The 11322-nt window shown below is 61.2% G+C and overlaps 2 protein-coding genes across 2 annotated transcripts; both read left to right on the plus strand.

Annotated features, from left to right (window-relative positions):
• Window positions 1-2097, plus strand: LOC133282584 (uncharacterized). Its single transcript, XM_061478606.1, has 6 exons — window positions 1-104; window positions 767-853; window positions 930-980; window positions 1296-1355; window positions 1453-1550; window positions 1872-2097. The coding sequence occupies exons 1-6, from the start codon at window positions 3-5 to the stop codon at window positions 2095-2097; spliced, it is 624 nt and encodes a 207-aa protein (XP_061334590.1). The 5' UTR covers window positions 1-2.
• A 1433-nt stretch (window positions 2098-3530) lies between these two features.
• Window positions 3531-5624, plus strand: LOC133282585 (uncharacterized). Its single transcript, XM_061478607.1, has 6 exons — window positions 3531-3634; window positions 4293-4379; window positions 4457-4507; window positions 4821-4880; window positions 4979-5076; window positions 5399-5624. Exons 1-6 carry the CDS (start codon window positions 3533-3535, stop codon window positions 5622-5624), a joined length of 624 nt encoding a protein of 207 aa, XP_061334591.1. The 5' UTR covers window positions 3531-3532.
• Window positions 5625-11322: the final 5698 nt, after the last annotated feature.

The following is an 11322-nucleotide window of genomic DNA, read 5'->3' on the forward strand; positions in this document are numbered from 1 at the left end:
CCATGGAGGCGGCAGAGGTGAAGAAGTCGCTCGGTGTGCTCGTGGAGCAGCTGGAGCAGAGTTGTGCAGAGTCCAGGAGGTGGAAGGAGCGGCTGCAGTGCTGGGTGGGTGTGGAGGGCGCCTGCACAGCCTCAGCCTGGCTGAGGCGGGGAGGGAGCTCTGGGCATCGGCTGCTCTGGTCCCGTGTCCCTGCTGAAGCAGCGTCACCCAGAGCCGGTTGCTCAGAGCCATGTGCTGACAGGGACAGGGAAGGGCTTGCAGCCTATGGTGGGTGTGGAGGGGCTGCCGGTCCACACAGGGACGGGGAAGGGGGTGTCAGTGCTGGCCCGAGTACGCCAGCAGCCACGGGCAGCGGCATGAGCGGGCAGGACATGAGGGGAAGATCATGACGGGAGAGCAAGGGCAGCCATGGGGTGTGGGGAGCGTTCCTGAGGGGTAATCATGAGGGGAGATGAGAGGTGGCCATGAGGGGTAGCGGTGGCAGCTATAGGGCGTGTGCCACTATGGGTGGGAGACGAGGGGTGGCTGTGAGTGGAGATGGTGAGGGGCAGCCATGAGGGGAGATCTTGAGGGAAGATCAGTTTGCGCTTAGTTTAGTGGTGGGCTTGTCAGTGCAGGGTAATGGTTGGACTGGATGCTACAGTTCTGTACCAGCGCAGTTGATTCTGTGATTCTGTGACATTTACTTTACGGTCTGTTGCCTGCAATGGAGGGAATGGGCCGTGCCCCTCCTGGAGACACTCTTGTTCCCTCTCCTCTCCTGCAGGCAGCAGAGGCCGACGGAGCAGCCTTCAGACTGGCCATGCAGAGATACTCAGAGCAGGCCGGCAGCAAGGAGCTGCTGCAGGACATGGTAGGTGTGGAGGGGCTCCTGGTCCATGGGCTCTGGGGCTGCAGAGCTGAGCCCGTGCTCTCCTTTCCCCACGCAGGACGGGACTCATGAGGATCTCTCTGATGCTGTGCAGGAGGTCCGCAGCCAGGTTGGTGTCCTCTCCCCTAGCCATGTCCTAGAGCTGTGCCGGCTGGGGCTGAGCGGTGTGCCGGGTCCTCGGGGGTAGTCTTGTCCAGCGCCCCCCCCTGCTGAAGGAGGGTTCTCTGGCACGTGTTGCCCACTGGCTGCGGGCAAAAGGGTGACTGGGGAGGAGGGACACATTGCCCAGGAGATGAGGCATCCATCACTTAATTCCCTGTGCGTGGCCTGGAGTCACCCGCGCTTCTCAGTGCCCTGTGGCGGTGGGGTAGTGAATGAGGGCTGGAGGGGGCTGAGAGTGCCCGACGCTGCCCTTGTTTTGCAGGAGGAAAAACACCTTGCCTGCATGGGGGCCTGGCTGCGGGAGGAGCAGCAGAAGGACAAGGTAGTGCCAGAAGGGCCAGGGCAAAACAGGCCCTTGGGGAGTGTGAGGTTGGAGGAGGCCCCAGCAGGTTCAGAGACTCCAAGCCTTGTTTCTCCAGATTCTGGATCAGCAAATTGAGAAGCTGGAAGAGGCCGTGGCGCAGAAAGAGGAGAGGGACTTGCTGGCCAGGAGACGTGGTTTCTGCTACTGGCTGCAGTGAGTTTCCCCTCGGGGTGCCCTGTACCCCGCTCCAGGCAGTGGCAGGGATGTGCTGTACGCCTGCTCCATCTGGCCAGGCTCAAGTTCAGGCTGATGCTGTGTGCTGCTGCCCGGCTCTGGGCTCTAGCTGAGCATTGGCCAGGGTCAGTTTTCCTTGAGCCTGGGTGTTTCCTGGGATTGAGGAGTCTCAGGTCTCACTCTGCTTAAGGGTGCGATGAGAAATGGCTGGGGCAGCCCATGGCCCCCTCAAGTCCAGAGGAGACCTAGGGTTGGCATCATCCACCCTGCCCTGTCTCCCATGGCTCTTCTTCTTCACAGGATGCTCTCCCTGCTCTTGGTCAGCCTGGAGCTGGCCGTTGGCATCTGTGTGGCTGCTGCACTTGTCTGCACCTTGCGCCTTGACCTTGAGTTCTTCTGCTGCGTGCTCTCGTGTGGACTTCCTGAGCAGATCTACAGCAACCTCGTGTATGCACTGGGATGGATTTTCCCTGCGGTCACTGAGGGCTGCTGCCCTGTTGACATCCCTTTCCCCCCCCGCCAATAAAGCCCAGGACTGTGACATGCAAACCGGCTCCTCTCAGCTTGGGGGTGCTATGAACAGGGTGGTCTGCAGCGGCTGCTGTGTGCTGGTCTCACCTCAGGACTCCAAACACCCGTGGGGCAGGCGCTGTCCCCAACGTGTCCCTGGATGGGGGCCTGGAGCTTGTGCCCCTGCACACCGGTGCACATGGTAGAGGGGCCATTGTAGTCCTCTTTGGGCACCTTTGGGCTTCAGCGTTACTCATTGGGAGGGTGTAGGAAACAGCTACCATTGGGCTCCACCGAACTGAGCGTAGGCAGCTGTGATGTCCCAAGAGGCCTCAAAGACACCAACCATTGAGTCGCTGTCTCGTGCGACGAGGCAGCACAAGGTGGCTGTGGGAGAGCAGCCGCTGGCCTTGGAGCACTCTGGGCAGGGCAGTGGGCCTGCAGGGACACTCAGAACATCAACCCCGTCTCCAGGTCCTCTGCGGCCAGCGGCTGGCCGGGCTATGAATGGCCAGGGTGGCCAGCAGCCACACTGTCCAACACATCAGGTCCAGCAGCTGCAGCACAAGCAGGTGCTGGCTCTCTTCAGGAAACCCTGCTCTTCCTTGGGGGCTCTGAGATGGGATCCTGCAGCTTCTTGCCTACCGGTTTGCCCTTCCTGGGCAAGATCTTCATCTGGCCCTACTGCGTTTTGCTGGGTTGGAACTGGACGAGCTGGAAGGTCCCTTCCATTCCAAAGCGTTCCACGGTTCTAGAATTTCTCCTCTGGCATGTAAGGAGGATTTCAAGGAGGGTTTCCCCAGTGTTTGGGGGATTCCCAGCAGCTCAGCCCAGTCCTGGCCCTGTTACGTGGAACTGATGGAGAAGCACCATTTTTCAGCCCCTTTTCTGCTCTATCCTCAGTGGAGCCCTGGGTTTGGGTTAACTCCACCTCCCTCTCAATGCAGTGACCCAGCTTCCCCTGGGGCCGCGCTCCCTAAGCTCACAGGAGCTCATGTGCGCCGGCAGCAGAGGCCCAGCAGTGAGCATGGTGGAGTTGGACTCCCTGGTGCCACCATTGCTCCGGCCCCATGCACCCATAGCAGAGCCTTGTTCCCCTCATTGCTATGGCTGGGTCCCCGGCTCAGCGCCTGCTGCCAGCAGCGGCCGTGTCACAGTGGGCAGTTGGCGGCCATGTCACAGTGGGTAGTAGCAGCCATGTCACAGTGGGTAGTAGCAGCCATGTCACTGCTGTCACCGCGGGGCTGTGACACAGGTGCCCTGGTGTAGCGCTGGGCTGCTTCCAGAGGTGGGGAGCACCGGGAGAACCTGGGTGCTGCTGAGCAGGAGTGGGAGAGAGACAACAACGACTGTGGTGTGTCGCTGCGCTGGGGAAGGGCTTTAACGAAGGCGAGAGAGGAGCGTCTGTGCTGCCAGCGCCCGTGTCAGTGCCCCTCACAGCCAGCACTACCATGGAGGCGGCAGAGGTGAAGAAGTCGCTCGGTGTGCTCGTGGAGCAGCTGGAGCAGAGTTGTGCAGAGTCCAGGAGGTGGAAGGAGCGGCTGCAGTGCTGGGTGGGTGTGGAGGGCGCCTGCACAGCCTCAGCCTGGCTGAGGCGGGGAGGGAGCTCTGGGCATCGGCTGCTCTGGTCCGTGTCCCTGCTGAAGCAGCGTCACCCAGAGCCGGTTGCTCAGAGCCATGTGCTGACAGGGACAGGGAAGGGCTTGCAGCCTATGGTGGGTGTGGAGGGGCTGCCGGTCCACACAGGGACGGGGAAGGGGGTGTCAGTGCTGGCCCGAGTACGCCAGCAGCCACGGGCAGCGGCATGAGCGGGCAGGACATGAGGGAAGATCATGACGGGAGAGCAAGGCAGCCATGGGGTGTGGGGAGCGTTCCTGAGGGGTAATCATGAGGGGAGATGAGAGGTGGCCATGAGGGGTAGCGGTGGCAGCTATAGGGCGTGTGCCACTATGGGTGGGAGACGAGGGGTGGCTGTGAGTGGAGATGGTGAGGGCAGCCATGAGGGGAGATCTTGAGGGAAGATCAGTTTGCGCTTAGTTTAGTGGTGGGCTTGTCAGTGCAGGGTAATGGTTGGACTGGATGCTACAGTTCTGTACCAGCGCAGTTGATTCTGTGATTCTGTGACATTTACTTTACGGTCTGTTGCCTGCAATGGAGGGAATGGGCCGTGCCCCTCCTGGAGACACTCTTGTTCCCTCTCCTCTCCTGCAGGCAGCAGAGGCCGACGGAGCAGCCTTCAGACTGGCCATGCAGAGATACTCAGAGCAGGCCGGCAGCAAGGAGCTGCTGCAGGACATGGTAGGTGTGGAGGGGCTCCTGGTCCATGGGCTCTGGGGCTGCAGAGCCTGAGCCCGTGCTCTCCTTTCCCCACGCAGGACGGGACTCATGAGGATCTCTCTGATGCTGTGCAGGAGGTCCGCAGCCAGGTTGGTGTCCTCTCCCCTAGCCATGTCCTAGAGCTGTGCCGGCTGGGGCTGAGCGGTGTGCCGGGTCCTCGGGGGTAGTCTTGTCCAGCGCCCCCCCTGCTGAAGGAGGGTTCTCTGGCACGTGTTGCCCACTGGCTGCGGGCAAAAGGGTGACTGGGGAGGAGGACACATTGCCCAGGAGATGAGGCATCCATCACTTAATTCCCTGTGCGTGGCCTGGAGTCACCCGCGCTTCTCAGTGCCCTGTGGCGGTGGGGTAGTGAATGAGGGCTGGAGGGGGCTGAGAGTGCCCGACGCTGCCCTTGTTTTGCAGGAGGAAAAACACCTTGCCTGCATGGGGGCCTGGCTGCGGGAGGAGCAGCAGAAGGACAAGGTAGTGCCAGAAGGGCCAGGGCAAAACAGGCCCTTGGGGAGTGTGAGGTTGGAGGAGGCCCCAGCAGGTTCAGAGACTCCAAGCCTTGTTTCTCCCAGATTCTGGATCAGCAAATTGAGAAGCTGGAAGAGGCCGTGGCGCAGAAAGAGGAGAGGGACTTGCTGGCCAGGAGACGTGGTTTCTGCTACTGGCTGCAGTGAGTTTCCCCTCGGGGTGCCCTGTACCCCGCTCCAGGCAGTGGCAGGGATGTGCTGTACGCCTGCTCCATCTGGCCAGGCTCAAGTTCAGGCTGATGCTGTGTGCTGCTGCCCGGCTCTGGGCTCTAGCTGAGCATTGGCCAGGGTCAGTTTTCCTTGAGCCTGGGTGTTTCCTGGGATTGAGGAGTCTCAGGTCTCACTCTGCTTAAGGGTGCGATGAGAAATGGCTGGGGGCAGCCCATGGCCCCCTCAAGTCCAGAGGAGACCTAGGGTTGGCATCATCCACCCTGCCCTGTCTCCCATGGCTCTTCTTCTTCACAGGATGCTCTCCCTGCTCTTGGTCAGCCTGGAGCTGGCCGTTGGCATCTGTGTGGCTGCTGCACTTGTCTGCACCTTGCGCCTTGACCTTGAGTTCTTCTGCTGCGTGCTCTCGTGTGGACTTCCTGAGCAGATCTACAGCAACCTCGTGTATGCACTGGGATGGATTTTCCCTGCGGTCACTGAGGGCTGCTGCCCTGTTGACATCCCTTTCCCCCCCCGCCAATAAAGCCCAGGGACTGTGACATGCAAACCGGCTCCTCTCAGCTTGGGGGTGCTATGAACAGGGTGGTCTGCAGCGGCTGCTGTGTGCTGGTCTCACCTCAGGACTCCAAACACCCGTGGGGCAGGCGCTGTCCCCAACGTGTCCCTGGATGGGGGCCTGGAGCTTGTGCCCCTGCACACCGGTGCACGTGGTAGAGGGGCCATTGTAGTCCTCTTTGGGCACCTTTGGGCTTCAGCGTTACTCATTGGGAGGGTGTAGGAAACAGCTACCATTGGGCTCCACCGAACTGAGCGTAGGCAGCTGTGATGTCCCAAGAGGCCTCAAAGACACCAACCATTGAGTCGCTGTCTCGTGCGACGAGGCAGCACAAAGGTGGCTGTGGGAGAGCAGCCGCTGGCCTTGGAGCACTCTGGGCAGGGCAGTGGGCCTGCAGGGACACTCAGAACATCAACCCCGTCTCCAGGTCCTCTGCGGCCAGCGGCTGGCCGGGCTATGAATGGCCAGGGTGGCCAGCAGCCACACTGTCCAACACATCAGGTCCAGCAGCTGCAGCACAAGCAGGTGCTGGCTCTCTTCAGGAAACCCTGCTCTTCCTTGGGGGCTCTGAGATGGGATCCTGCAGCTTCTTGCCTACCGGTTTGCCCTTCCTGGGCAAGATCTTCATCTGGCCCTACTGCGTTTTGCTGGGTTGGAACTGGACGAGCTGGAAGGTCCCTTCCATTCCAAAGCGTTCCACGGTTCTAGAATTTCTCCTCTGGCATGTAAGGAGGATTTCAAGGAGGGTTTCCCCAGTGTTTGGGGGATTCCCAGCAGCTCAGCCCAGTCCTGGCCCTGTTACGTGGAACTGATGGAGAAGCACCATTTTTCAGCCCCTTTTCTGCTCTATCCTCAGTGGAGCCCTGGGTTTGGGTTAACTCCACCTCCCTCTCAATGCAGTGACCAGCTTCCCCTGGGGCCGCGCTCCCTAAGCTCACAGGAGCTCATGTGCGCCGGCAGCAGAGGCCCCAGCAGTGAGCATGGTGGAGTTGGACTCCCTGGTGCCACCATTGCTCCGGCCCCATGCACCCATAGCAGAGCCTTGTTCCCCTCATTGCTATGGCTGGGTCCCCGGCTCAGCGCCTGCTGCCAGCAGCGGCCGTGTCACAGTGGGCAGTTGGCGGCCATGTCACAGTGGGTAGTAGCAGCCATGTCACAGTGGGTAGTAGCAGCCATGTCACTGCTGTCACCGCGGGGCTGTGACACAGGTGCCCTGGTGTAGCGCTGGGCTGCTTCCAGAGGTGGGGAGCACCGGGAGAACCTGGGTGCTGCTGAGCAGGAGTGGGAGAGAGACAACAACGACCTGTGGTGTGTCGCTGCGCTGGGGAAGGGCTTTAACGAAGGCGAGAGAGGAGCGTCTGTGCTGCCAGCGCCCGTGTCAGTGCCCCTCACAGCCAGCACTACCATGGAGGCGGCAGAGGTGAAGAAGTCGCTCGGTGTGCTCGTGGAGCAGCTGGAGCAGAGTTGTGCAGAGTCCAGGAGGTGGAAGGAGCGGCTGCAGTGCTGGGTGGGTGTGGAGGGCGCCTGCACAGCCTCAGCCTGGCTGAGGCGGGGAGGGAGCTCTGGGCATCGGCTGCTCTGGTCCCGTGTCCCTGCTGAAGCAGCGTCACCCAGAGCCGGTTGCTCAGAGCCATGTGCTGACAGGGACAGGGAAGGGCTTGCAGCCTATGGTGGGTGTGGAGGGGCTGCCGGTCCACACAGGGACGGGGAAGGGGGTGTCAGTGCTGGCCCGAGTACGCCAGCAGCCACGGGCAGCGGCATGAGCGGGCAGGACATGAGGGAAGATCATGACGGGAGAGCAAGGGCAGCCATGGGGTGTGGGGAGCGTTCCTGAGGGGTAATCATGAGGGGAGATGAGAGGTGGCCATGAGGGGTAGCGGTGGCAGCTATAGGGCGTGTGCCACTATGGGTGGGAGACGAGGGGTGGCTGTGAGTGGAGATGGTGAGGGGCAGCCATGAGGGGAGATCTTGAGGGAAGATCAGTTTGCGCTTAGTTTAGTGGTGGGCTTGTCAGTGCAGGGTAATGGTTGGACTGGATGCTACAGTTCTGTACCAGCGCAGTTGATTCTGTGATTCTGTGACATTTACTTTACGGTCTGTGCCTGCAATGGAGGGAATGGGCCGTGCCCCTCCTGGAGACACTCTTGTTCCCTCTCCTCTCCTGCAGGCAGCAGAGGCCGACGGAGCAGCCTTCAGACTGGCCATGCAGAGATACTCAGAGCAGGCCGCAGCAAGGAGCTGCTGCAGGACATGGTAGGTGTGGAGGGGCTCCTGGTCCATGGGCTCTGGGGCTGCAGAGCCTGAGCCCGTGCTCTCCTTTCCCCACGCAGGACGGGACTCATGAGGATCTCTCTGATGCTGTGCAGGAGGTCCGCAGCCAGGTTGGTGTCCTCTCCCCTAGCCATGTCCTAGAGCTGTGCCGGCTGGGGCTGAGCGGTGTGCCGGGTCCTCGGGGTAGTCTTGTCCAGCGCCCCCCCCTGCTGAAGGAGGGTTCTCTGGCACGTGTTGCCCACTGGCTGCGGGCAAAAGGGTGACTGGGGAGGAGGACACATTGCCCCAGGAGATGAGGCATCCATCACTTAATTCCCTGTGCGTGGCCTGGAGTCACCCGCGCTTCTCAGTGCCCTGTGGCGGTGGGGTAGTGAATGAGGGCTGGAGGGGGCTGAGAGTGCCCGACGCTGCCCTTGTTTTGCAGGAGGGAAAAACACCTTGCCTGCATGGGGCCTGGCTGCGGGAGGAGCAGCAGAAGGACAAGGTAGTGCCAGAAGGGCCAGGGCAAAACAGGCCCTTGGGGAGTGTGAGGTTGGAGGAGGCCCCAGCAGGTTCAGAGACTCCAAGCCTTGTTTCTCCCAGATTCTGGATCAGCAAATTGAGAAGCTGGAAGAGGCCGTGGCGCAGAAAGAGGAGAGGGACTTGCTGGCCAGGAGACGTGGTTTCTGCTACTGGCTGCAGTGAGTTTCCCCTCGGGGTGCCCTGTACCCCGCTCCAGGCAGTGGCAGGGATGTGCTGTACGCCTGCTCCATCTGGCCAGGCTCAAGTTCAGGCTGATGCTGTGTGCTGCTGCCCGGCTCTGGGCTCTAGCTGAGCATTGGCCAGGGTCAGTTTTCCTTGAGCCTGGGTGTTTCCTGGGATTGAGGAGTCTCAGGTCTCACTCTGCTTAAGGGTGCGATGAGAAATGGCTGGGGGCAGCCCATGGCCCCCTCAAGTCCAGAGGAGACCTAGGGTTGGCATCATCCACCCTGCCCTGTCTCCCATGGCTCTTCTTCTTCACAGGATGCTCTCCCTGCTCTTGGTCAGCCTGGAGCTGGCCGTTGGCATCTGTGTGCTGCTGCACTTGTCTGCACCTTGCGCCTTGACCTTGAGTTCTTCTGCTGCGTGCTCTCGTGTGGACTTCCTGAGCAGATCTACAGCAACCTCGTGTATGCACTGGGATGGATTTTCCTGCGGTCACTGAGGGGCTGCTGCCCTGTTGACATCCCTTTCCCCCCCGCCAATAAAGCCCAGGGACTGTGACATGCAAACCGGCTCCTCTCAGCTTGGGGGTGCTATGAACAGGGTGGTCTGCAGCGGCTGCTGTGTGCTGGTCTCACCTCAGGACTCCAAACACCCGTGGGGCAGGCGCTGTCCCCAACGTGTCCCTGGATGGGGGCCTGGAGCTTGTGCCCCTGCACACCGGTGCACGTGGTAGAGGGGCCATTGAGTCCTCTTTGGGCACCTTTGGGCTTCAGCGTTACTCATTGGGAGGGTGTAGGAAACAGCTACCATTGGGCTCCACCGAACTGAGCGTAGGCAGCTGTGATGTCCCAAGAGGCCTCAAAGACACCAACCATTGAGTCGCTGTCTCGTGCGACGAGGCAGCACAAGGTGGCTGTGGGAGAGCAGCCGCTGGCCTTGGAGCACTCTGGGCAGGGCAGGGGGCCTGCAGGGACACTCAGAACATCAACCCCGTCTCCAGGTCCTCTGCGGCCAGCGGCTGGCCGGGCTATGAATGGCCAGGGTGGCCAGCAGCCACACTGTCCAACACATCAGGTCCAGCAGCTGCAGCACAAGCAGGTGCTGGCTCTCTTCAGGAAACCCTGCTCTTCCTTGGGGGCTCTGAGATGGGATCCTGCAGCTTCTTGCCTACCGGTTTGCCCTTCCTGGGCAAGATCTTCATCTGGCCCTACTGCGTTTTGCTGGGTTGGAACTGGACGAGCTGGAAGGTCCCTTCCATTCCAAAGCGTTCCACGGTTCTAGAATTTCTCCTCTGGCATGTAAGGAGGATTTCAAGGAGGGTTTCCCCAGTGTTTGGGGGATTCCCAGCAGCTCAGCCCAGTCCTGGCCCTGTTACGTGGAACTGATGGAGAAGCACCATTTTTCAGCCCCTTTTCTGCTCTATCCTCAGTGGAGCCCTGGGTTTGGGTTAACTCCACCTCCCTCTCAATGCAGTGACCCAGCTTCCCCTGGGGCCGCGCTCCCTAAGCTCACAGGAGCTCATGTGCGCCGGCAGCAGAGGCCCCAGCAGTGAGCATGGTGGAGTTGGACTCCCTGGTGCCACCATTGCTCCGGCCCCATGCACCCATAGCAGAGCCTTGTTCCCCCTCATTGCTATGGCTGGGTCCCCGGCTCAGCGCCTGCTGCCAGCAGCGGCCGTGTCACAGTGGGCAGTTGGCGGCCATGTCACAGTGGGTAGTAGCAGCCATGTCACAGTGGGTAGTAGCAGCCATGTCACTGCTGTCACCGCGGGGCTGTGACACAGGTGCCCTGGTGTAGCGCTGGGCTGCTTCCAGAGGTGGGGAGCACCGGGAGGAACCTGGGTGCTGCTGAGCAGGAGTGGGAGAGAGACAACAACGACCTGTGGTGTGTCGCTGCGCTGGGGAAGGGCTTTAACGAAGGCGAGAGAGGAGCGTCTGTGCTGCCAGCGCCCGTGTCAGTGCCCCTCACAGCCAGCACTACCATGGAGGCGGCAGAGGTGAAGAAGTCGCTCGGTGTGCTCGTGGAGCAGCTGGAGCAGAGTTGTGCAGAGTCCAGGAGGTGGAAGGAGCGGCTGCAGTGCTGGGTGGGTGTGGAGGGCGCCTGCACAGCCTCAGCCTGGCTGAGGCGGGGAGGGAGCTCTGGGCATCGGCTGCTCTGGTCCCGTGTCCCTGCTGAAGCAGCGTCACCCAGAGCCGGTTGCTCAGAGCCATGTGCTGACAGGGACAGGGAAGGGCTTGCAGCCTATGGTGGGTGTGGAGGGGCTGCCGGTCCACACAGGGACGGGGAAGGGGGTGTCAGTGCTGGCCCGAGTACGCCAGCAGCCACGGGCAGCGGCATGAGCGGGCAGGACATGAGGGAAGATCATGACGGGAGAGCAAGGGCAGCCATGGGGTGTGGGGAGCGTTCCTGAGGGGTAATCATGAGGGGAGATGAGAGGTGGCCATGAGGGGTAGCGGTGGCAGCTATAGGGCGTGTGCCACTATGGGTGGGAGACGAGGGGTGGCTGTGAGTGGAGATGGTGAGGGGCAGCCATGAGGGGGAGATCTTGAGGGAAGATCAGTTTGCGCTTAGTTTAGTGGTGGGCTTGTCAGTGCAGGGTAATGGTTGGACTGGATGCTACAGTTCTGTACCAGCCGCAGTTGATTCTGTGATTCTGTGACATTTACTTTACGGTCTGTTGCCTGCAATGGAGGGAATGGGCCGTGCCCCA

The sequence above is a fragment of the Pezoporus flaviventris genome, unplaced genomic scaffold, assembly GCF_033815535.1.
Source record: "Pezoporus flaviventris isolate CSIRO_AGI_PZ_B2104156 unplaced genomic scaffold, CSIRO_AGI_Pfla_v1 ptg000129l, whole genome shotgun sequence".
NCBI lineage: Eukaryota > Metazoa > Chordata > Aves > Psittaciformes > Psittacidae > Pezoporus > Pezoporus flaviventris.

Coding starts and splice junctions, on each gene's coding strand:
- LOC133282585 (XM_061478607.1), top strand. CDS start 3,533: ATGGAGGCGGCAGAGGTGAAGAAGTCGCTCGGTGTGCTCGTGGAGCAG. Junction 4,380..4,456: donor AGGAGCTGCTGCAGGACATG/GTAGGTGTGGAG, acceptor TTCCCCACGCAG/GACGGGACTCATGAGGATCT. Junction 5,077..5,398: donor GGTTTCTGCTACTGGCTGCA/GTGAGTTTCCCC, acceptor TCTTCTTCACAG/GATGCTCTCCCTGCTCTTGG.
- LOC133282584 (XM_061478606.1), top strand. CDS start 3: ATGGAGGCGGCAGAGGTGAAGAAGTCGCTCGGTGTGCTCGTGGAGCAG. Junction 1,356..1,452: donor AGGAGCAGCAGAAGGACAAG/GTAGTGCCAGAA, acceptor TTGTTTCTCCAG/ATTCTGGATCAGCAAATTGA. Junction 1,551..1,871: donor GGTTTCTGCTACTGGCTGCA/GTGAGTTTCCCC, acceptor TCTTCTTCACAG/GATGCTCTCCCTGCTCTTGG.